This window comes from Microtus oregoni, unplaced genomic scaffold, assembly GCF_018167655.1.
Source record: "Microtus oregoni isolate MIOR12 unplaced genomic scaffold, Mior012 000070F_ref0000104, whole genome shotgun sequence".
Classification (NCBI taxonomy): domain Eukaryota; kingdom Metazoa; phylum Chordata; class Mammalia; order Rodentia; family Cricetidae; genus Microtus; species Microtus oregoni.
Window position 1 is genome coordinate 7,992,604 of NW_024543977.1, and position 26,840 is coordinate 8,019,443.

The window sequence follows — 26,840 nt, forward strand, 5'->3', positions numbered from 1 at the left end:
TTGTGACCCACACATTGAGAACCACTGCCGTAGAGCATTGTATTACATGTATGTCCTAACTTAATTTAAATGCTAATCATCTTTATACTCGCATTTATAAAGTTTCTCTTTGTAGCAGGCAGAGAACATCACAGAAACCAAACAAAGCTCAGAGAATAGCAGACCATAAGGTGACCAGCTTCAATTGACACATCTATTACACAGTACCTATACTTAAGGCAGAGGAAATATTTTGGAAGTAAGGGGGAGGAGGTTATAAGAGCTAGAGGACCAGGAAAACTGCTGAGACTGTGCCTTCTAGAGATGACAGGGAAGGTATACCCAAGAAATTCCAACAATATGGTCACCTAACAAGACCAGAACAATGACACAACCAATTGACACACCAACAAGTAAGGGGGGGTATTATGGTGCCCCACCCTAGATGAAGTTATTTAATGACTGGTGAGAAGGGGAAAAACATCTTCTACAGGGATAAGCATCCTAAGTGGGTATCTAATACCAACTTGCCAGTCCTAAAGCCATCTACACACAAGCAACACTAAATGGACTTGGCTGGCTGTATGTATGTATGCATGTATTTTTGTGTGTATCTGTGTAAAACAATAATAATAATGAAGGAGTAGGGTAGGGATTTGAAAAAGTGTGAGGGCATGAAATTCATAAAGGAGAGGAAGCTGGGGTGTAATTATATTTTAATTTAAACTAAAGAAAGCCAACTTAAGTCAGGAATGATGGCATAGGCATCGTGGCATAGTGGCATGGGCCTTTAAGCCCAGCACTCTGGGCACGAAGAACGGGTGGGGGTGTATGGACTTACACGTTGTGTACTTGTGTTGAATGCAGATATTTCTCTTAGCTCCAATGCAAGGGATCATGGAACCTGAAATAGGTAGCATGATTAACTCACATCAATCATACAAGTCTGTCATGATTAATTCGGATCAACTTTAACTTTGTTGGGGTATTTTATCTTACAATGGGAAAAAAAAATGAAGACACAAGGATCCCAGTTTCTCTATTATCAAGTATGAGATAGAGAGCATCTCCCACAGCATACGGCAAATGACTCAGGCTTTCCATGATGAATACAGCTCAGTCAGACAGTGATTATGTAGGTAAACAAGGTGGATGGTAACCAAAATAGTTCCTGCCTTCCAGGACTTTAAGAAGGGTGACAGAAGAAAGGACACTGAATCAACCAGGAGGTATTTCTTCCAAATTGTTATTAAGTATATTACACCAGAGCCAGTGGCTTAAAAATGTGATTTCCGTCCTACTAAGAATTACCTATTAATTACAATGTGTTGCATGGTTGAATGCAATGGAGCTTCCCCAAAAATAAAGGTTATTGCAGAAATTACTTGCTGTGACTCATGAGTTTATTACTCAGGGTGATGAAGAACACTGACCTATGATTAAACTATGACGGAAACCACCACCATCAAACGCAATTCACCATCACTGGGTACTTCTGTACTTCATTTCGTTCTAAGTATTCCACACGAATTCTGTCACTTTATGACCAGAGAAAACCTATCAGATGTTTGATAATATTTTCCACATCTTCCTGGCAAGAAATGATGATGAGATATTCAATGTACCACCCACCAACGTCTCAAAGCTGGTAATCATAAAAACCAGAAATCAAACAAGAACTTTAGATTCAGGGCTGGGGACTTAATACAGTGGTAGTTATATGTATGACTAGCAGGTGAAATGCCCCAAGTTCGATTCAGCCCTATAAAAATCAATTGATCACTCACCTGATCAATCAGACTCTTCAGTGCTATATCATAAATCTTCCCGTGGAAGAAGGGCTGGGCTAACTACAATGACTGAAGTAAGACCATTATCAATTAGGTGCTCCATAGGGTAGAAGACAGTTCTCCTATGCCCAGCTGACAAGGTCCGTTCATGTAACTAAATCAAGAGGAGGATGTAGCATCCCGATTCCAGACGGGAAAGGTGAGGATGGGCATTCCTAACACACTGGTCTGGACCACCCATCCTATTCTCCTTCTGTACATCTTCAAACTGCTACACTTACAGACTAAGCCCAGCGAGCTCCATCTGTCCAATAATCTTGATGAAAGCATTATTTGAAAAGAAATATAACATTCAATTTTAGGCATGGAAAGATCAAATAAATTACATCATAGTGAAGGAAGGAATTTGTTCCACCGTGGAAAAAGCAACACAGGGTAGAGCAATTATGGCGTACTCAAGTACTACACAACTTTCAAGCAGATATATTGCTTGAAGATATTTTATTAAGACTAAAAAACTTTCCATTACATTTATCAATAAATTCATCATGGGCCAAAGGAAAATAAATAAAAATCTGCATCTTTAGGGACATTTTGACTCCATAGTTTTGTAATCTGAATTTACATGTTTGCTCATTTTAAATGACTACACTTTAGGCACACTCAATGATTATATAGTACCAGGAATGCCAGCCTTATAGATGCCAAGTTTCCACATTACTCAGGGAAACCATGGTTATTGTTTCAATTTTATCTCTTTACATTTGGGCCGCTCTAACTGGGAGGTGGACAAGGAGAACAGCATTACACGCAAAGTTCAATTTTAATTGTACAAACACTGAAACAGTTGTTTCTTCTCTAACAGTGGCTGCCATGCCATCCCAGGAACAGGCTGCTGAGAGCTCGGAGTGTTCTTCTCGGTGGTAGGAGTGCTGAGGCCAGAGAGCAGAGAGAGGTTGCCTCTTACTACAGGGATCCACAGCCCTTTGTTGGCCTGGCATATTACATTCTAATTCAATCTCTTTGAAAGCATCAAAGCACAGGTAAGCCTACAAGACACCTGATTTCTTAAACTGCTTTTATTTTCATCATTTAAAAAAATGTTGTTTAGCTCTTGTCTAAAAAATACAGATATTTATATTTTCATAACATTCCATCCATCACCTATACTACTTATAAGGACTCAAAATTTCCACTGCACTATACAAGTTCTACCCTAAAATAAAAAAATGGAGACAACAATCCCAAAAAGAAAGAAAAAAATCAACAAAGATATCTTGGAGTAAGGAAACTGGGATACCTAAAGTATCCACAGAATGCCCTATGCTGGTATGCATTCCTCATCATTCTTGGTACAGAAACTTGCTTTATGAGAAGTGTAGGCATTCTCCAATATTCCACGCAAACCAATTAATTCTCTAAGACTTGTGCCTCTAGACAGACCACACAGGTCACTGGCTTCAGAACAGGAATCTGCTAGCCATCCTATCCGTGTTTAAACTGCATGGCTTATCATTTAATTAATAAATACAGAACTTGCATAGACTATGTTCATTAGTCCAATGATCTGGCTGTGGGACTGAATGAATAATGAGGTCTCTAGAGTAACTTCTGTGTCTGCTTCTCACAGTAACCCGACATGTCATAAGGAAAGTTAGCAAGGACACTATCACATGACAGTGAACATGTAACATGTGGGGATCTACCTGCAACAAGGTCAAATATTTACATGGAATGCTGACCTTGCTTGTAAAACTACTACTTTAAATTATATCTTTATATATAATTTCTTTTATGAATAACCCTATTTGATAACTAAAAATATGTCTTTCAAATATCTCACAAATATATAAAATTTCCCTATATTTTATTTTTCTTTAAGCATGACATTTAAACGCTCTTCAAAGCAACAAAAATATTTTTGTATTAAAGTCATAGATGTGATGGTTTTCCTATTGGCTGAGTCACACTGCTCACAGGAATGGCAGGAGCTCTCTGAACCATAGATTTGTAATACGATAAATTATTCACTCGCTGGAGACCTATAGCATCAAAGAAAAAGGAGCAATGTCATCTAAACATTTAAGAAATACATCTTCTTTCAGAATAGGCTGAGATGAAATCTGGCCAATGTTAATAATCATTTTGATCAAAAAAAGTTAACACAATATAAGGTTTCTAGAACACACCGTAGCACAATTTAAACATGTGGTGATTGCACAGTACGGAAACATGATCACTTTTTCCTTAACTATGTGTGTTACACGTTTAGAATATGTATCTCATTCTTATAATTTGCTGAGAACTTCCAAAGCAAGAGAATAAAACATTTTGACTACAAAAATGTCTTCTGAAAAGTAACTGGTTAAAACAGGAGTTGCTTTGTGATCATTGCTTGCCCTAAAATAATTATCCTTACTAAACCACAAGGAAGGGTTTTGGTCTACATCTATAATATTACTTAAATCTATTTCCAAACCTGTTGCAGTGGCATGTACCCGTACTTGGGAGGTTGAGGCAAAGGAGGGCTGAGTTCAAGGCCAGTGTAGAGAGCATAGTAAGACCCTCAACTTACAAAAAAAAGGATCCATTTTCCCTTATAGAATATTTGCAGTATCTATATGTACTCCAAAGGATTTCCTAAACTATAATATGTGAGCTACTTCCTTAAGAATAACAAACACACAAAGAACATACTCTGTGCACAGGAGCGGTAATAGGATAAGGTCTTATTTCCAGCTCAATCAAACCTGTGGAGCTGCCCAAGATGGCTAAGTCCATGCTGTCAACTGCAAGCATGCAAAGTGAAGGGCAGCAAGTAAAGGTGGGGCATGAACTCTGATACACTGCCTCTCACAACAGAGACAGAACTAAGGGCAATCAGGGAATTCAAAGTTTTACGCTGTGCCGATTCTGACTTTTAGATTGCGCAGTCATATGATTCAAATAAGGCTCTAAAAGATATAAACAAAACCACATTGAAATTTTATAAAGACTTTACATCTATGACAGTGATAGAGGTTTAAGAAAATCCTACCAAAAACATGGTAGCTGACCTAATCATGCACTCTGTAAAAAACACAATTAAGGAAATTTTCTTGAGTTATGAATGTAACCAGCTCACGGGGACCCAATGGGTATCAGTCTCTAGTTTGTCAAATGTTGTTTTTAGCTCATTAAATGCCATAGTGAGATCATCATTTATTATAATTTTGTCAAAAAGATGGCCGTATTGACTTTCCATTATTTGTGCCGATTTAATCATTTCTTGAAAGTCTTCTTCCTATAAAAACAAGTAACAGATTAAGCAACTAGACAATTACATGATTTCACATCAATAGAAACATTTTACAATGACTTTACTGAAAGCTGTGATTTTAGATTTTAAACCAAGCCAAAAACAAAATCACCTTCCCTATCACTACTTTTTCAGGCTTTCTGGGTCATTTGTAATGCACCATTAAGGAGCATATCACGAATAGCATAGATATCAGGGCTGCTGTTAACTCAGTATGCGTGCACAAGACCAAACTTTAGTTGTTGACATATTTTCTTTGGTTCATTTGGTGGCATTGGGAGTAAACCCAGAGCTTTGTGTGTGCTAGGAAGTTCAGAAACAGTGGTTAATACTACTAATGTGGATATTGGTTGGAGACACAGAATCTTACTGCAGAACACTTTGGTTTCAAATATTTCAGGCAGAAGGGAATGATTTCTAAGTCTCAATTGTCCTGTGCCTGCATCTTGAGTGTTTCAGGTAACAGGGGTGCATTACCATACCCAGTTCCACAAAGTAGAATATCAGTTCATAGAACCAAGAAGAATTCACAACACCATTGTTCAAACCATACAGAATAAAACATTATTATCTTATAGGAGTCTAGATCATAACTTCATCTGCAACAGTGTTCTTAAGTACTGCGTGCAAGCATTTTGGTGCTGCTTATCCAATGGCTAGCCAACATAATACCCACTGTGAAGGGTTTTGCTGTTCCTTGGTCATCTCTGCTTGAAATAATCTTTGCATTTTTTCTTGTCTCTCTCAAACGTTCTATTGATGGAGGTTTTATAAATATCACATAGGGTTTGAACTCCAGTGTCCTTAAGTGCTTCACTGTCTGCAATAGAGAAAAGATTTTTCAAATTTCTTCATAATTTCATGTATTTTTGGATTTTTCTAAGGAGAAAATTTCTTAAAATTATTCTTTAATGTCAGGTTATTATTCAATCAGTTCCTGAGAACTAAGGTGACAATATCACTGAAAAGCAACTAGAGAAGGCAATTTATACTTTAAATGTTTTGAAATTAACCACCGCTATTATGGAAGACAGTGACTAAAACCATTAGAACACTAGGTCCTAGACCAAGCTTCTAAAAGATGTGATGAGGTTGGCAGTTTGTAAGCTGTCCATTTCTTTCACATTCTCTCTGCTAGAAGCTGGAGTCTGTGCAGTCTTTCTGCTCTCTGTGAGGTTAACCAGCACCTCCCCTTCCCCATCAAGAGTCCTGCTTTGTTTGGAGACAGGTTTGTCTGGGACTGTGTAGGATTGCATAGGAGCCTGCCTGAGAGTCCTAATACTCTTGCCTCAGTTTCTAGAGTGCTAGATTACAGGTATATACCAACATACCTTGGTTGTTTTTATTTCTTTTATTTTATTCTTCTCTCATACAATACATGAAAACCACAGTTTCCCCACCCAGCACCTATTCCCACCCCCATCTCCCCAGATCTACTTCTACTTCACTTCCCTTCAGAAAGAAAGCAGCCTTGCAGGGATACCTGCTGAGCATGGCATAACAAGATGTAAAAAGGCTAGGCACAAATCCTCATATCAAGGCTGGGCAAGGAAACCCAGTAGGAGGAAATGGGTCTCAAGAGCAGGTAAAAGAGTCAGAGACCCCACTCCCACTAAATGTATATAAAGAGCAATATACAGTTATACAACCATAACATATATACAGAGGACCTATCACAGACCCATGCAGGCTCTGTGATTGCCACTTCAGTCTCTGAGCCTTATGAGCCTCCTTAGCTGATTCTGTGGACTGGGTTCTCCTGGTGTCTTTGACCCCTCTGGCTCCTACAATTCTCATCTGGATTTTAAGTTTTGACTCCTGCAGACTGAACTGATGAATTGTCAAGTGTGATGGATTGTCAGAACTGAGAGATATTATTGAAATCCCCATAGTCTAAATAGTTCATTTATCCCACTGTGAGGTTAAGTAGATGAACTCTATGTGTTGAGGGGAGCGATATAGTGATGGCGAGGATGAGGAAAGGACCGAGTGAGTCTGGGAATAACCAGGTCCAGTACACAGACAGGGAGTTGAGAACAAGAAGATATGCCCCACTTCCTCCTGGTGCCTGGATAGAAGGTAGCTTCCAAGGTGATGTTAAGGATTCTATAATTCTAGCTTCTTCATCCATAAGAGGTGCAGAAGTTCTATAATTGGGAAGCTAAGCATCCTAGAATACTACCACCATTAAAAGAAGAATCTTCAGCTCCAGGAAGACTAGGGTAATGCTGGATTTGGGTACCAATCAGAGGACAAAGAATATCACATAAGGAATTAAATGTTTTCATCCATTGGCCTTCTTAGTTCAATGTACCCACAAGAGGCCCCTGGGTGATACACAAGGTCTCTCTGTGGCATCTCAGACAAGATATTACTGGACAGTGCCTCACAGCTATGCCAGGCTTTAAATGTCTACATTGTGTACAAGATCAGATTAGCACAGGAGAATGATGATCTAAGATGCCACTGTCAGATTATAAACACTGAGAACGAGGCATAACACAAAGCATGTTATGTATGCAACATTTTTAAAAGATCCCAAATAAACATGTAATAGCCAGCGAACTCGACTGAATAAAAACAAGACAGATAAACACTGACCTTAGGGCATCTTTTCCTCTTATTTTCTAATAACATTATGTGTTTATTTTTCTTAACCAACCTACATTTAAATGAACAGACTTTCTATGAAGCTCACTCTGACATGCGGCAGGAGACTGACAGGAACGGCATGCTTTGTTTACTTACATGAGGCTGGACATCCAGCAGACAAACTTTGTTCTTAGCTAGGACAGAGCGAACTGAGTCTACACTTGTGCCATAGTAGTTGTTTTTATATTCGCCATATTCAATGAACCTGCAGAAAATTAGACACTCATCAGGATGGTTTGCGAATATGAAAAAAAACAAGTGGCAAGTTATACTTCATAGGCAAAAGGTATTTTTGCTGAACATGTAAAATTTTTTTGCTGTATTTAATAAAATAAACAGAACCAAGCATTTCAGCAAATGTCAATTTGAAAAAAATCTCCTACATTTTCAAATCAGTAACACTTGCTTGTATTACACTTAAGCCCAAAAAAGTACTTTGGTTCAGTAGAGCGTTAATGTTTTCCATCACCCCCTTTCAGAACTAATGCAAGGCAATAAAACCAAACAATAGAAACTACTGGAATTTCACTGCACACTACAGAGTAAAAGAGCTGGGCACTGCAGCCACAGGAGCTGGGAGGTGGCTAATGGAACCAGGGCAGCGATTATGTGCTATAAAAACACAGTCATAGGGCCAAACTTGAAGAAAGCATTTTGATGTTTTAATAAAATCCCACAATACTGCGTGAAAATACACCCTACTTCTGACGCCCTGAGTAGCCACACCTCAGCAATGGAAAACTGAGGGAGGGTGGGGTAGGAGTTAGCTGGAGGAGACGGTGTGTGCAGCATGGCAGCTTTACTCCAATGCTGGAAGTGCCAATGAGACTTAGGTGTGCATGAAGATTATGGCGCAAGCATATCATATAGCTGGCCATTAATTTTTAAAATAAAGTCCTGCCCAAGTTATGTGTTGAGATTCAATTACTGGACTGGAAAAAAAAAAGTCACAGAAATACCCTGGGAGGTTTTACTCATGCTTCAAAATAATTCTTACGGATTTAGCTGCACAGAAATGTAGTAGCTCCTAGGTACTAAAAAAAAATTAGACGTGAACATCCGTGATTACTAACTAAACTACCATTTTGTAAGGACTTCAAACAGTACTATAATAAGTGAAATGCATTTCAAACGGAAGGGAACCCTGGGCTATCTAAAACTAGATATGCGGGCAATAGCTTAAACACAGTGGCAATAGAAAAAATTCAACAAAATTTCACATACTTGTTATTTTGTACATCTGTCTCAAACAAATGCTTAGAAATAAAAATATATTCCACACCATCACTTTCTTGGCTTCGTCTTGCTCTAGTGGTATCTGTGATTTGATAGAAAAGGAGTTGAGAAGTCTATATCAGTTACCTTAAAGTATTTTAAAAAAAAATCAAGTACATTAAGTTAGTTTCCTATACAAGATGTTTTTAAAAACATATGGAAAAAAGTGAATTAACTGGCAAAGTACAGTGGAGGATAAGTTCAGAGTTCTCCACTGTCATTACAATGTCTAATTGCACCACGGGTCTGATCATTACTCATACCTTTGAAGAATCTTCAATATGAGTAAATACATAAAAGTAGTCATATGTGTAGAGTTTAACCCACACCCCAGGAAATCATCTTTCTTTTGCAAATAACTTGTTTATCATGTTGCATACTGATTTATTTATTTATTTACTTTGCTAAAGTAAGCACAGTGTTCACTGGGTGGAAGGTAAACTTTCTTCACATAGTACATGGCATGTACCTTCAGTATTCTGTTTCACCAACTAAATGAAATCAAATACCTCCATGAATTATTTACAACTGCTGCCAAGTTAGTAACAAGAGCCTCTCGCAACCTTTGACAATGTTGCCTACTTATTTTTGAGAGAAGTATAAAAAAGCAGAAAATACAGGCTAGTGGAAAAACAATGACAAAACACAACACTTTCCAATGTGGACACACATGAAACCCCATGCAGCTTTACCCTTCCTGCCCTTAGAATCAAAAGTCCTGGATGCCTGTCACTTATCTGAGAACCTTGAAAATACACAAAACAGGAAGGATACGGAGGCCTGCATGGGGAGCCACGGCATACTGGTAACAAGGAGGGGCTAGATTACTGTAGGGAACTAGGGAAAAGGGCTATGCAACTGCTCACCAATGTTACACTGAAAACACATGCAGAACTTAAAACATGCTAGATTTAAAAGAGTGAGGTAGGGAATGTCAAGAAAGAGAAAGAGGAGGGCCTGTAGCTGGTCATGAGACAGCCAAGCTGAGTAGGTAAGAGAAAGGACAGGGCCTGGAGGAAGAAAGGCCAATGCTGTCAGGCTGTCTGTCTGTCTGACTCCCATGAAACCCTGGGGATGTACACAAGACACTGATGATCTCTCAAATATTCATGCTTTCAGTGAAGCTAAGTGCAACTTACCTAACTGGGGAAAGATGGCTTTTAATGAAGAAGGTTACCTCAGTCCAGAAAAGAGATTATCCCAGATCACCCCATAGATACGGAACTAGATATGGACAGTTAAGAAAGACTGAGGCTACATCTTGGTAGCTGTGTTAATGTCATACCCCATGGTGAAATACAAGCTGGGCACATAAATGCTGAGAACAAATCTAAACCAAAGCTTCTTTCACTTCACCTGCTCCCATTTGTCTGTGTCATTAATATTTACGGTGTGAGGAAGCAAAAGGCAGAGCCACCATCCAATTAACTTTTGGAGTCCCTTGAGTTATGGCACCTGAGTCCCCAGGTAGATGCACCTTGGTTGAAAAAGGTATTGTCATTCTAAACAAACAAACAAACAAACAACAACAACAAAAACCCTGCTCAGCAAGATTAGCAAGGTGTGTGTGAATTAAGAGTGTGGAGGGAACTGAAAAGTGGAGAAGTAGAGAGGGGAGTATGTTAATTCTCTTTAGAAACCAACATTGGTCTAAAAGTACCTTCTGCCTTTGTATGTACAGCTCAGATTCAAGCCAGCAGAATTTACATAACTGAATGAAAAGAGTTATCAATCAAAATAGCCTCAGGAAAGACAAGCAAAGAAGAGACCTTCTCAAATGAAACAAACCCATGCTCACTTCAGGAATAAAGTGATTAACAGTCAAATCAACATTCCAGTACACTATTTCTTCCTAGTTTAATAAAATAGAAATGCTTTAAAGTAAAAACTGTAGTGGGATAGGTTTCTTTTTTAATTAAAGGGTTGTTTTGTTTTTGGTGTGTGTGCTCGCGCGCGCACACACACACACACAGACACCATGATGTATATGAAGGCCAGAGGGTAACTTAAGGTGTCATTGTTCAGGAGCCATTCACTTTGTTTCTTTAGACAGGCCCCTTCCTAAACCTGCAACTCGCCTAGCAGAGTTAGGCTAGCTATCCAGAGAGCCGCAGGGATTCACCTGTTTCTGCCTTCCTATCACCTCTGGTGGTTTGTTACATTGTGTCATGGTGACTGATATCAGGACACCCTGCTTACAAGATGAGCAGCTTCCCAGTGGAGTCATCACCCTACCAGGCGTCCTGTAGTTTCTAAACACATTTAAGCCTACAGTCCAACCATCCTCCTGCTTGTTGTTCAAGGGAAACAAAACCTGTTTTTTCAAATTCTTGTGCACAAAGTTCACCCTGGTGCTGTATTTGTTAATAGTCAACAGTGAGGGTGATGGAGGAACCTCAGTAGCCACCATCAGGTGAGCATGCTGAGAGACTGTAGCATTTCCATGCAAAAAATGCCACCCAAGAATTGCTGAAGTTTGAGGCATCAAACGTCATCAAGAATGTGGCAAACTCATGCTGAACTGGAAAAAAAAAATGAAAAACCTGTCTGTGCAAAACCAAATCAGCTTTCACTGTGTAATTCAACACAAAATGCTGAGGATTACAATGAATCTCCAAGTGATGAGAGTAGAGCTGCACTTGGCGGTCTGGGGAAGAGCGGGAACTCTTCTGAGAGAATTCCTCGCTGTGCCTGTGAGGACGCTTGCACATGTGCAGACAGAGGCTGACAAAGAACCATGTTCATTTTACATATTCAATTGTATCTTTTATAATATTTAACAGGAAACTATGAGCTGAGAAAGGCAACACTTAAAAAATCATTAAAAATTTACTTATGTATTAACCTAATATTTGTTTATTTATTTGTGAGGTGCACACTACGGTGTGCACGTGGAGGTCTAAGGACAACTTGCTAGAGTGTTGCTCCCCTCCTTCCACCATATAGGTACTGGGGACCAAACTCAGGTTCCCAGGCTTGGTCGGAGGCTCCTTTATCTGCAAAGCTGTCATGCTGGCCACAAAGCAATAAATTTTTAAGGCCAAATAACTCAGTTATGTTCTAAATCCTAATTCTCTTTACCAAACCAGCAAATATATTTTACTATAAAGGTCCTTCAACAGTCGCTCTCCCCTCCCCCATGGAACACCAAGAAGTAGTGCTGTTCTTAATGGAATGTCAGTCTTTCCAAAGCAGGATTAAGGACTGATAAGTTTTATTCCATCATGAAAACAAGCACCACACTTCACAGTAGAAAATGATTTTGTTGAGTGTGTCTTTCATGATACATATTCAAGAGTAGAAATATTATTTAAATGAGTACTTTTTCTGCTTTGTAAATGGGGCTAAATTCATTTATTATTTTTGCTTTTGATATTTCCCAGAGTTCCTTTACCAAATAGTGAACAAAAACCAAACAAAACCCCACAACACTGGAAGTCAAAAACTGAGACTTTTCTCTGCACGAATTTTCTAGTAATAAAGAAAATACTGTGCTTGCTCAACTGTAAGAGATTTACATCATGACTGAGCATGCACAGCACCCATTTTGGGGACCATTGCCCTAATATACAGAGCCCTCTGTACCTATACGCACCAGGTTAGAAACTTTCAGAGGTATCAGAGCAGCTAGTAGGAGAAAAGAACATTGAGGACAGCTCCAAATGTTAGCCATGGCTCCTACTTCTTTACTGAGAAGTATCTCAGGTCTAATTGGAAGTCTTCAACTCAGTAACAAGCCCTCAAAATGCCTGTGAGAAGATTTCGAAGGCGGCAAATGAGGCATTCTTTTGACGGTTACATCTTCTAGAGCATGGGTAGTTTGAGCTCTATGAAAACATTGGCAGGAAGTGTGGGTAATGATGAAAGGTGTTCAAAGCCCAGACTAAGGATGTGGAATGCACAGATCTGAATGTAATGCCCATCTACCACAGAGCCTTTGTTTGTTATCTTTCAGCTGTTTGAGCCAAACTGTAAGGTAATAGAGACAACTGGAGAAGGAAACCAACCAATCACTGAGCACTCTGACTGACCCCAAAGCCAGTTAAAAAAAAAAAAAAAAAAAAAAAAAAGCCCTGAAACTGAACCAGTGCCAAAAAAAAATCATACTACGTCAGAGCCAGTAAAAAAAAAAAAAAAAAAAAAAATACACCCTGGTCCCAAGATTAGAGTCAAAAGTCTAAAAAGGACCAGTGAAAGAAACACAGTTTGACCATGAAATCAGAGCCATCTCTGCCCCTTACCAACTAAACTAACCAATCTCTTAGCATGGAAAACTAAACAACCCCTCTTCTCCCTTGGAAAACTATTCCCCTAAGAAGCCCTATATAAGCCTCTCAGCCTGTTCACTTGGAGGCTACCCTTTATCCCTCCATGCAGAGACAGTCACTCTCCTTCCCAAATAAATCTCAAAAGAGTATTGGGTAATGGTCTTCACTGGCTGGCACAGAGAACCTGGTTGGGATGCCCCTTAGGGGACTGAGCTGAAAAACCTTGCTGAGACGCTCCCTGAGGGGGGCTGAGCAAGGTGGAGCAGAACAGAAGAACCTTGCTGGGACACTCCCTAAGTGGGGGCTGAGCAGGAAAAGTAGCAACTTTTCTGCCAAAGAAGCAGATAGCTCTGCTAGGACCTTCCCTTAAAGGGACAGAGCAGAGCTCAACTGTAGCGGGCTCTCCATGAGAAGAGCAGCATTGCTGCATCCTGTGGGAAGACCATCCTCCATTGCAGGTAGCCTGGCTTCCTGATAAGTCAGGATCCCTTCCCTCCAGGGCTGAGCTGTCCTATTGAGGAGGCTCCAGCCTCCAGAGTTGTCCTGTTGCAGCTCTAGCCCTCCAGAGCCATCCTACTGTGGCTCTAAGTATAGCCTTGTTTCCTGATAAGTCAGGCTATCTCTGCAACTTCACAGTTGTAACACATTCCCCTACAATAACAGTGTGTACTAGATTTAGTATCCCTTTAAAATACAGTCACATGCTGCATGATGCCATCATGCATTATGAAATGCGTACCTGACCGTAGCCTCATAAATTATCTAGTGATATCCTTGCCCACTGAGTTATATTAAGTCCAAATGATAAAACCACACAAGGACACATATTTTAAGATGAGTACTTTCACTAAACATGTGGCTGCCTGTTTTACTGGAAAAACAATATATTTGAAAGCAGTTATAAAAATAGTACAGACTGGTACCACACCCTGTTCCTTCAGCTTCCCCAGTTACACGGACCTAATTGTAACAGCATCATAACCAAGAAGCCAAACATCAATGAATTATAATTAATTCAACTACAAGAAGTTCCATTTAACATTTAAAAACCAGAGCAGGACACAGGAAAGTTTACATATAAGACTTATATGAACATGTGTAGATATTGCATGTGTGTGTATGTGTTTTACAAAGACTAATGAAATCCAAAGATCAGCACAACCATAATACAATCAGTGCTCTAACACAAAGCGGAACAGTGCCAGCCTCATGAATTCCACTTGAGTTGCCTTTCTAGCCTGACAGAGGAGGGTCATCTGTCTATGTGTTACTTTCATTGGTTAATAAAGAAACTGCCTTCGCTTTTTGATAGGGCGGGACATCTCCACAGGTTCTCTAACAGTATATACAACATTTTAAAATGCGAGAAAGGAAACACCAAGGGCTTACAACTGGGTATGAAATGACCCAGCTGACCGGATAAGGAGGAAAGGATCTGGGAAAACAGCAGTTAGTGTCACCAGGTCCACTGACTTCCACTCTCTTGAGCTCCACCAAGGAGCACACTCAAGACAGCTTTTGTGTATCCTTGCTTCTATTGCAGCTAATTATAACAGACTAAACTATAAGTAAGATCAGCTTCTAAGATGCCTTCACTTATCCCAGAAAGGAGACAATCCTGGATCACCTTGCAGACAGGGAACTAAATATAGGTAACCAAGGACAATATATCTTGATAGCCATGGTAAGAGTTGACTCTCCATAGACAGTAAAGAAAAATGGTTCATGCTAACACTACAAGTTGGTCATGGAAACATGTGAAGAAAGCATAGTTTAACTAATGTGCAGAAGACTTGGCCAAGTTCAGAGACCAGCGAGGCCTGTAAGGTCAGTGAGCTGCAATGCTGACAGGAGCTACTAGCTAGCAGATAGCCAAAGCCATCAGCTAACAGAGTTATCACCATAACTGAGCAAGCAGCCCAGGTACAGCATGTTATTATCTCCCTGGGTTGCATCAAGGGAACATGCACAGTGTGCAGGGCTCCCTATGTGGTCTTGCCCATGACATACTCAGAGAATTAACCAATCTTAATAGGAACCAACTCCCTCTTACCCATTTTCTGCTCTGAGCCCAATGAAAGACTCTAGGTCAGCAGCTCAATGGCTCTTACTCTCTGGGGACTCCACCTCCTCTCCAGAGTTCCCTCTACTTTCCTCATAAAAACAAACAAACAAACAAACAAACACCATGTCTCACTTTCTCTGAGTTCGCCTTAACAAAATTTGTTTTTACTTTGCTTACTTCCTTGTGTCTATGTCTTTAATAACACTGACAGACAGTGAACTCAAGAGTTAGTGACTTAGGTTGTCTTTTAGTGACTAATGAGAGTGTCTGGCACCAAGTTCCCCAGACTGTGCACACTTGGGTTGAGACATTCCAGTGCTCCCAAAGATCTGCATCACTCTTCCTCAGTCTACTCTTTATGGAATGAGTTCATAGTATAGGCAATTACAGAGTGCTATCCCTGTGCATTCAACATGCAATAAGTTGTGATTTACCTAGCGGTGGCACCTAAGTAGCTTTCAGCCTATTGGACACTCATAAAGAATGTTTCTACAACCTAAATGCCCCTTGAGCGAAGAATGGATAAAGGAAAATGTGGTACATTTATACATTGGAGTACTACAGAGCAGGAAAAAATAACAATATCTTGAATTTGCAGGAAAATGGATGCATTTAGAAAACACTGTTTTGAGTGAGGTAACCCAGACACAGAAAGACAATTATCACATGTACTTACTCATAAGTGGTTTTAAAACATAAAGCAAAGAAAACCAGCCCACAAATCACAATCCCAGTGAACCTAGACAACAATGAGGACACTAAGAGAGATATACACAGATCTAATCTATATGGGAAGTAGAAAGTAGAAAAAGACAAGATCTCTTGAATAAATTGGGAGCATGTGGACCTTGGGGGAGGGTGGAAGGGGGGAGGGGAAAGACAGGGAGGGGAGCAGAGAAAATGCAGAGCTCAATAAAAATTAATAAAACATTAATTAAAAAAGAATGTTTCTAAGAACATCAGAGTAAATGTCTTTTGTTGATGGCCCACATATGTCCATTGGGAATGAAATTAAATTTGTGGCTCCTATGGTATTTGTTTAGTTTTGTTGTACTTAGTTTTCTAAAGTGTTGACTTGAGTTCCCATCAATGCACAAAAGCGCCACAGCTCCACATCTCTCATAATCCACCAACTCCAGTGGCTTTGTTTTGGAATCCCCAGCAACACTACAACTATCACAGCAGACCACATCTAATATACAGTACTTATCCTCAAAGGAAACTAGGTTTTACTATTTACTGGGATACAGTAGTTTTGAAGGGATAGTGCTACATAGGAGAGAATAAGAAGTGTCATGTTTTGAGAATGAAACATCCCCAAGAGCCCATGTTCTGCTGTTCCACAGCTGGTAGGATCATTTTTGAAAGCTCTGCAGCCTTCAGGAGATGAGGCCTGACTAGCTGAAGTAGATTATTAGGAACAGGCCTTTGAAGGTATAGGCTAGCCTACAGTTCTAGCCTTGCTCTATGCTTCCTGGTTCTCTACTAAGTACACGGTCTCAGCCACATTTATGACCACTGCCTTCCCCACCAGGATGGAATCCATTCCTTTGCTCTCTGAGGCTGGTACTGTCAGGCACTGAACAAAAGTAACTAACTTAAAAAGCGATGTCATAAACCTTATTCCAAGTACAAATGAAGCATCCTCTCTACCCCCTTCCTCTTCCCAGTGAGGCATCTTTCTACCCCCTTCCTCCTCTCAGTGAAGCATCCTCCCTACCTACTTCCTCCTCTCAGTGAAGCATCCTTTCTACCCACTTCCTTCCCCCAGTAAAGCATCCTTCTACCCACTTCCTCCTCCTAATGAAGCATCCTTCCTACCCACTTCCTCCTCTATGACTCTGTTCTACTCTGTGGTGTGGAGGATATGAAGGGGACAACATAGCAGGAAAGTGATAAATCTGGTTTCAACTTTCTAGGTTTCTCCCACGCTTATGCACCTGATAAAGTTAGCAATTGGGTGGTAAAATTTTCTAATTACCTGTACATTGGAATTCAACATCTGTAAGAGAAGGGAATTAAAAGAAAAAAACCCAACCTGCACCATTCTACATGTTTCTACATCTTGGTTGTTGAAAACCAGAAGTCCCCTTACTTACAGCTAAAAGTGATTACAAACAGTAATTTGGAAAAATGTAGTAACAAGAAGTAACTGGAGGTAGCAGAGCACTCTAATTTTAAAATACAGTTGAACTCTTCCAAAATGAGAGAACATTGCTAAGGGCAATACACAAATGATTTTCTTTAAATGCAGCACTAAAACCACTTAAAAAAGCCAACTTTCCAATTTGGCCTTTCAGACCGCTTTCTAACATCAACATATTAAGTAGTCAAATGGCATTTATTCTGGAGATCAAAATGTTTCAAGTATCGTATTTCATATGAAAACCATTTTTATAAAAATAGATCTAATTCTGTATAACTAAAAGAAGCTTACCATGTTTGGTCAATTAAGCTATGGAAAGCCTATTTGAAACACTACCTGCCAATTGCTACACATGAAAGGTAATTAAGAAACATTGGTGCTATGAGAAGTCTCCCCAGGTTCTCTGTGGTTTGGTCTTTCTAATCATAAAACTGATGAAAAACCTTGGTAAACACTAGAACTTTGGGGAACATAACAGTAAGACTTTTATTTATAAGATAATTTGTAACTAAATGTTGGTGTCACCTATGCATTAAGCCACCATAAACATCTCAAGCAGCTAAACTGAGATAAAGAAATAACCCGTCAATAATGTGCGGAGTGTGGGGAAATCCCTTGAGTCTCTGGTGCCCCAGTTCCTTCTCTAATGTGATGGCGCTGTGCAGAGCTGAGGAGCTCTAGAACACAGGTCTAAGGAGAAATGTCACTAAGAACCATTACTAATGTCATTAGAGAAACACTGTGTGCTAGAGGGCTCACGGGGTACTGTCACTCCATAGTGTTGGGTGTCACTCATCAACAGCTTCCGCTTCAGCTCATTCAGCCCAACTCCGACAGGACCTGAAAACAAAGCAGAGAAACTGAGAACAAGGGTCTAATCCTGCATTCCAAGTTAATCTGTACAAATGAAAAGAACTGGGCTCCTAGAGTTGTTTCAGAATAGTTTATATGCCTACCTGTTTTTCTAGACTACTTAAAACATACTCAAGAATAACTTAGCGGGAGGGTTGAAGGGGAGGGGAGAAGCTGGGAGGGGACCAGAGAAAAATGTAGCGATCAATAAAAATCAACAAAAGAGAATAACTTAGTGTATTACCTAGTAATCCATTTACAACAGCCTAAAATATTTTCATCTACAAATTGTACTGTACAGTCCTGAGTGATAATTTCATTTTAAAATGTTTTCTGATTTCAATAAAAGAAAATCATTGGTCTTGACCTAATTTTGGATACAAATTTAATCAAGCATTTTAAGTGTGCAATTATGCATTTTATATGTTCACAGAGCTCTGTCATGACATCTTACCCTACAGAATTCCAGACAGCCCTAAACATCTGAAAGTTGCCACAGGCCTTACCCATTTAAACAAATTAAATGCACAGACACAGATGATGAGGAAGGCAAATGGCATGTACCATGAAGAAGAAAGATGGCAGATACACCTTGCATTTAATGAGAATGACTAGTTAATGAAAACCACCAAAGAGTGGCTGTGAACACTGGCCTGAAATCAAAAGTCATAAAGGTATCAGCCTCAGGGTTAGTATTCCTTCCCCATCTTAAACCTCATACAACTTGTGGTTAGGTCTATGGATGAACTGTAGATAGAAGTAGACAGAATACTGGCCCAGAAGCCAGCCTGTCCTGAGCTAGGTCCTCATTTGCTCCTATCCAAACTTCTCCTCTGATACTAGACAAGGTGACCCTACCTCAGCAAGGTCAAGTGTGCCCTCAGTCTGCATCACAAAGCTCCCTTTCTTGGAAGAAAGGACAAGAACTCAGTACACACAGGTGCCTGCCTTTGCATCCTTTATCTCCCCTTTCTCCTCATCTTTGGGGCAGAGAGATCCTAAGAAAAGAATAATGATGTGCTTGCAGGTACACAGAGCTGAGGCCAGCCAAGTGGGCACTGTGAGTGGATGGGAGGGTGTGGGGACAGGTAAAGGGGCAAAACTGTGGACCGTACCTTCCACCCCCACTGGCACTTCTAGCCCCACCTTGTCCTACTACATCTTCTACCTTTTCTACATGGCTGACAGGAGCCTGTTTCTCTGTAAACTTCCCTCTGTTCTCTAAGACTCGATGAAATTGCAAAGACATGCTTGAGTGATGGTAACAGTTACTACAGCTTACTAGAACATATAGATCCCCTTTCTAAATTAATATGCTCCCTTAGCAACAGCATAACAGAGAAAATAAGAATGTAATTTCTGATAATACGACTTGTGCTTCAGTACAAACACACTTGGCATGACCAAAAGGAAAACATGCAACAAAGTCAGATGTCTGCATCCACTTAGGAGGTCAGATTTAAGGGCTCAAGAACCACAGTGTACAAACAAGTACTGAAACAAGGTCCCTGGGTCCAGATAGAGTGGACACCAGAATTTGGATAAACATCATGACCAGGTTTACTGAAGTGTTGTGGATCTGCTAGCGAGGTGTTCTCCCTAAAGTTACATTAAAAGCTTGGATGGCCGTTGATGTGATTGGATTGTAAGGGCTGGGCTTGACCAATGGCTGAAAGGTGGAGTCCAAGTCAGAAGGCATACCTTGACCTTGGAGCCTTTCTCAGTTTCATTCTTTTTCTTGGTCACCATGAAGTGAGTGACCTGCTCCTCAATGCCCTTCCACTCTGGTGCTTCTGCATGACCCAGAGTCTCAAAGCAATAGCATCAGCTTGCCATGGATAGAACCACATAACCGTGATCCTAAAGAAATCTTATTCTTTTTAAGTTGTTTGCTCAAATATTTTGCTATAGTGACAAAGGTGACTATCATGAAGAGAAAGAGGAAGGCAACCTTAACTAACAAGAGGACAATGTGCCAAGTGTATCAAAGTGAAAAAATACAAATGACTAGGCTTGAGAACATTAACCTGAGTGATGGAAGTGCAGCCAATGCCACAGAAGGTTGGCTTCTAGCCCTACACTAACTTTGGGTTATGTACCAAGTTCACAGGTTTCCTACACTTTCCCACTTCAAAGGACCTATGACACTAATTACACACGCTTGCTTACTTGCCTTGATCCTCTAACAGACTGTGAGGTCCGTGAATACAAAGACATCTCCTGCCTCACTCACCTACTATTTCTACAGTTGGCAAATTATATACACTTAAATATGTTTCGTATTACTGTGAAGATGGAAGTCACAAAACAATCCCACACCAGTTCAGATCTGAATAATAAAAGGGTTATTTATTTAAGGGAAAAACTTACAGATCCCTGTCCTAGATACCAGTCCTCTGCACAAACAGGAACAGAGTCTAGCAGCTGAAAGCGGGAGCCAGAAGCAAGAAAGAGAGGGAAAATGCTTTGCAACTGCTTTTACAGTATAAGAGACCACGCCCAAGTGGGCTGGTATCTTAAAGGCTATTGCCTGAAGGACCAGAATGTGCTCCCACAGCATTACTGGAACAAGAGCCCTGGGTCTCACATGTGCTAGGCTGGTGTGCTACCAGTGTCTCACATCCTCAGGGTCTAGACCAGTTGGTTAAATGTCATGCAATGTGCGTCTCATGGGGGTAAAGCACGAGTGAACTACAGGCATGCGGGCTGAGGGCGCCTGGATGTAGTGGTCAGATAATACATTCAGGACATATACTGAATGTGACTCTTAACCTTCAGCAAGAGCAGAAGGTGATGAGTGCTGCTAGAAGGAATTCTAATTCTCTGCTTTCTGCAAAGGCTCACAATACACTAAGGAAGAAAGGACTGAGATTTTCATGTAAATGTCCACATGGTAAAACCTGACACTAGGAAGAGAGCTCTATGGGGAGTGGCAAGCAGACAGACACCGATGGTGCTACTGAAACCACACGAAGGCTATGTATTCCATAAGGCACAAACATATGAAGAATATATTCTTGAAAAAAGAAAAAGGAAAAGAGTGTTTCAAAGGAATACCACTGTGTGTACCGTCAATTTATAGATAAGTAACTGGTTACTTATGCCCCCAAAGTATGCCAAATAGTAGAGCATAGAGGGCCCTGCTCCAGGAAAGAATATGGTGGGAAATTGGTTCTTTTCATATGTCTCAGTCCTTAGCCCTTCCTAGAAAGACTCTTTGAAGTTGAACACTCCTTATTTCACACACTACCCAAATGACAATAAATAAGAACAATTATTGCCACCCCCCAGCCTCTAAAACCAATGATTTATTTTAACTCAGGAGCAAAAACTAGTTGTCTTACTCAGTAGGGAATCCTATGCCAATCCCAGGATGTCACTCCTAAGTTCTGGCCACACTTACTTTCAGTCCCATATGACAACTATGGACCTCACCCTCACAAACCAATTTCAGCTACCTAGTTATAAAGCCACACTCACTCCCATCAGGAATGACCAGAAAAAAGGATTTGATCTGAATTTCGTGAGTTTTAGATTATTCTAGATCATAATCTGCAAATATAGACACAGTCTCATAAAAAGTCCAAAGGACAGAATTTAAAATCACTCTTTTTATGAAACTGCTTATCAGACGCACACAAGGCAACTTCCCTGTGGGGCTGCTGCTCATTTTGCACCCATTCTGGGAAAGAAAGCCTCTTATTGACTACAAAAAAAAAAAAAACAATCAGAAACAAAACCCCACATTCACACCTGTATCCGAATACCCCCGATCCCAGCGGGCACAATTACATCACTTTTACTTGGCTTCTTTATATTTAGAATGGAGAAGTATGAGCAAGTTAACTCATACATGTGCCTCTGTTGAGAGAATTCACTGTGCCCTTCAGTATATGAACCTTTACCACACTTGGTGAAACACATTTATATGATTGTACAGTTTATGTTCAATGGCTCTTGTTAATGACAAAATGGATCAAAGTTTATGCTGAAAATCTTCAGCTCATTTGGCTTTGGTTTGATGGGAACTCTAGTAAGAGAGGTTCTCATGTGGCAGGCATCTGCTATGCAGGCCATTAAGAACTTTCAACACATCTCTGAAAGTGTCATCTTCATTTTACAGATGAGAAAGCTAAGACAATGAGAAGTCATGTCTGTTTTGAAAGGGTGCACTGGAATGTGGCTCCCAGGTTATTCCAAAGCTCCTGTGATTGAAAAGTCTACATTTCCCCACACTGCCTACACTCTCTCTAAAACAATGTAGATGAAACATGAAGTCAGGCTCTGCGCCGTCTATGGTGATGACGTCCAATGCCCTGGACTTGTTCACTCTTTCCCAGTGCCCACACTTTGAGTGGTGATTGTCTATGCTTGTGGCTAACAAAACTGGTATCAATATAATCTGCTGATCTCTCAACACACATTCTGAAGATACTCCGTCCGACACACTCTAGGAAGGCTGAATAACCCGAAGTGTGTACCAAACCTGGACAGCTTAGATGCATGTGTTATGGTAGTTTTCATTTACGATTCTGGAATCTCAAACACAATGATGCACAAGCGAAAGTCCCAGAGCTCACTGAATTGATTTTAGTTTGAAATGGAGATGGCAAACTAAGGTTGATGCACTTTCTCATCTAAAAATAAAGAGTGCTCATGGTCAAGCCCGGAATGCCATCTGCAGCCGGTTCATTCCTGGAGGGAGGTTCACAGAACTTGGGATGTCTGTCCTGAAAGTGAGAAGCCCTCAGGAAGCCAAAAAAGCTGTACAATTTCCAGGCCCTCATCGGGGTCTCATGAGCAGTGCATTAACTGCCATGGGGAGGAGAATCTTGGGTGGAGCTGCCTGAGATGTGTAGGGAGCTCTGAGGATGTACTTTTCTTAAGTCATCCTCCATGCTGGGGTGGGCCTACTGAACCAGAGTCACCTATGCCCTTGTAAGGAACCCCAACAAATCCATTGATTTCCTGTGATAACTTGTAGGGAGCTGTTTCTTTGGTGTGTTGTCAGTGTCCTACTTGGGGTGAATAGATGTTTGGCCCCGTCATTCCAGGAAAACTTACAGAACAAATATAAATTAATGATATGCTTCATTGTACAAACGTTTCATAGGGCTTAGGATAGAAATCTGTAGTGGAACACTAACCTAGTATGCTCAATACTACAAATTTAATCCCCATATAATAAACCAACAGGCCCGAGAGATGGCTCAGCAATTAAGAGCACTGGATGTTCTTTCAGAGTACCTGGGTTTGAGTCTCAGCACCCACAAAGTAGCTCATAACCATCCGAGGGCACTGCATACAGGTAGTGCACAGACAGATATGCAGACAAAACACTCATATACATAAAAATAAATCTATCTAGCCAAAATTTAAAATATGCATTTTGTAAAAACTTACAAAATCAGGGAAGAAAAAAAATGTACCATGTACATCAGATCATGAGAAATTTTTTGAAAAACAATAATTAAATAAAATTTCAACTTAGGTATTCTACCTTAATGAAAATAGGCAAAAATGTGATTTTCTTTTAAAAATCTAATTAAAAAATCTAATTTGCCTAATTTTAGCCAAAGAAATACAGTCATATGCAGTATCAATAAAATGATAGAAAAACTTCTCCCCTACTTTTATTTGTTTGCTTGCCTTACAAGACAGGGTCTTGTTGTGTAGCCCTGGCTGGATTTGATATTAACCTAGGGCCCCTGAAGCTAAGACTATTGAAGATGCATGTATTAGAATGTCCCATGAATGTGATACCCCTTCTCTAACACCCCTCAATACTGCTTACATCATGCCTCACCACCCTTGGTTCAGGTTTTCAACTTTTTATTTCACAAACATGCTTAAGAACTTTTCATTTCTGGTTCATTTTGTTTTGAGGCTGTCACTGTGTAACCTGAACTGGACTCAAACTTATGATCTGGTTGCTTCTGCTTCCAGAGTTCTGGGCACACAGGCATGTGGCATCACACCTGGTTCATATGCTTATCACCTGTAATAGATGCTAATTTTGTATCAGAATGTTAGCACAGTGCACATTCAAAATTAACTCATGATTGACATGGTTTTCACTCTTCAACAGGGATCTCAAGAAAGATCTATATTGTGAATCAAAAACAGTCACATCCAACAAAAAATACTAAAGGAATAGCAAAAGTATCAAGTATCATGATGCCAGAGCCTTAAATGGAGCTGTGAAACTAGAGTAAATTCTGCAAAAGTGCACCGGTAGTATGTTCTCATAGGGGCACCTAACTGCAAGGCTACACTTTCATCTCTCACTGGACAATGGAGTTCCAACTTCTACTTATTTATGTGGCAGTGCTATTTCAGGATGAATATTTATGATAAGGATGATGAACTCTTATGGTGAAAATAGTTTTACTGAAATCAGTGAAGTGAAATATGGTATACATACATATATTTACAGTCTAAGGAAGAATACAAGATGACTTTTATTTTTGCTATAGAATATTAGTATAGTGTTTCTTGTGTGTGTGTGTGTGTGTGTGTGTGTGTGTGAGAGAGAGAGAGAGAGAGAGAGAGAGACAGAGAGACAGAGAGAGAGAGGTTGATATCAATCCTTTCCACTTTATTTTCCGAGGCAGGGTTTCTCACTGAACCCAGAACTTCCGATTTTGCTAGTCAGCTGCCCCACAGATCCCCTGTCTCTGCCTCAAGTGCTAGGTTATAGGAGGGCCACCAAGTCCACTCAGATTTTAGTGGGTGCTGGGGATCCAAACTTCAGTTCTTAAGCTTAGCAAGTGCTTTTTCAACTGAGCAACCCCTAGCCCTTGTGTATAGTGTTTCTTAAAGGTTGATGAATATCAAATTCAATTTAATAATTTAAATATAGGCAGTACCTTACACATGAAAGATTTATATTAGTAATCTATTAGCAAATCAAGTAAACATGCAACGATAAATGAACAGGGATGGACAAACTATACATGTAATCACTGCAGTAACACATTAGTGACAAAATCCTTTTTGTTTATCTATACTTCTTTTTTAGTATTTGGATTTATGCCCAATATTAAGTAGAATATTGGAAGGACATGTGTGGCTCTGACCAAGTACTATTTATGTTTTTTCCTGCTCTTTGTACATCTTGGCACAAGTCAGAAACAGTCTATTACACAGAGAGTTACTGACATGGATATGGCTTCTATTATGTATTCAACCCCAGAGAACTTACACTGCTTCACACAAGAAATTCTTCCGCATTTCCCTACAGACATTTTTATCGTACTTGGCCAGACTTGTTACTCTTTATTATCCAGAGGAAAATACCAGAATTATTGGAGTCTGCCATAGGGACCCAATCTGCACTGTTACCTGAAAAAAAAAAAAGCTCATTCCTTTGATTTACTGCAAGATAAATTCAACCAACCCCCTAGGTATCTCTCAGATCAGACACACGCTATAAAGTGTCTACTTATCATATTGTAGCAATGCTCTTTTATTGCTCTAGGCATAAAACAAAAACAGTCATGCTATTACATTTGATCAGTGTCTACAGGGTGATCATGTGAGTGGGTGGCTGGAGTTCTGTGTTCGAGAATGACAAATCAAACTCTACAAAAGTTGAGCTACATTTATGATGAATCAAGTCAGAGCTCATTTTCTCTGTCACTTTCATGAAAGAAGAGTGTTCTTAATGAGGCAGCAGTCCATAAAACAAATGCCAAAACAGGAGAGGAAAACGGAGAAGAAGAGAAAGTGTGCTGACAGACGTCGGTGAGAACAGATGTGTGGACACACTTAAGTTCTTGTCCCCTTTCCATGGCAGCTGTGAGAAGAAAACAATATAACTGAAAGGTCAAAATCCAACCACAGCCATTTTCCTTAGCAAAGCAAAGGGCACAGGTAATGGTGACTCCCTTCCCTCCTAACTCTTTTGAAGGTGACCTTTCATTGGGGATAACATGATCTCAGTCAAAATCGATTCTGTTCTAGTCCCAACCTCAAAATTTCCCTTAAGCAGCACTGCATGTCACCTCCCTGTGTAGCACTCACCTCCTCCAGTGGTGACACAAATGGCCATATCCATTATCATTAGCATTTTGTTACCATGAATAGATTTTTGGTTCATCTTCACCCATTGGGATATAGACGGCTTGAGGACAAAGGCTCCTGTTGTAACCTAGAGAGGCTGATACTCAGACAATGCCTGCTTACTAAAAACCAGTTCAATGAAAAGAACTGTATCTTATGCCAGAAATGAATCCCAAGTAAAAATATTTAAGATAGACTATAGGCATAAAAAGCCAACTATGATTCTAATAAAGAACATATTTGTCTCTTCTGCATAGGATTATAATTTTAAGCCCACCACACACTCATAAATTTGATTGTGACTTTCAGTTTTAGAGTAGCTATATGCACACCTCCAAAGCAGACCCTACAAGGTTTCAATCACAGTTCAACAAAAGCAGTGGGAATTCCAGCATTCACAGTCGGTTCCGAGTGCTCCTTCTACTCTGCATTATAGGGCTGTGCCACTGCC

At 40.1% G+C, this 26,840-nt stretch overlaps 1 protein-coding gene across 1 annotated transcript in view; it reads right to left on the minus strand.

Annotated features, from left to right (window-relative positions):
- Window positions 1-2,246: 2,246 nt before the first annotated feature.
- Mpp7 (membrane palmitoylated protein 7) overlaps window positions 2,247-26,840 on the minus strand; it is a 232,795-nt gene continuing 208,201 nt past the window's right edge. Inside the window, exons 13-17 of the mRNA XM_041641578.1 lie at window positions 18,233-18,313; window positions 8,944-9,037; window positions 7,816-7,924; window positions 5,744-5,887; window positions 2,247-5,052 (exon numbers count right to left, since the gene is read on the minus strand). Coding sequence (XP_041497512.1) covers window positions 4,873-5,052; window positions 5,744-5,887; window positions 7,816-7,924; window positions 8,944-9,037; window positions 18,233-18,313 — 608 coding nt within the window. The 3' untranslated portion in view covers window positions 2,247-4,872. The remainder of the gene's footprint in view (window positions 5,053-5,743; window positions 5,888-7,815; window positions 7,925-8,943; window positions 9,038-18,232; window positions 18,314-26,840) is intronic.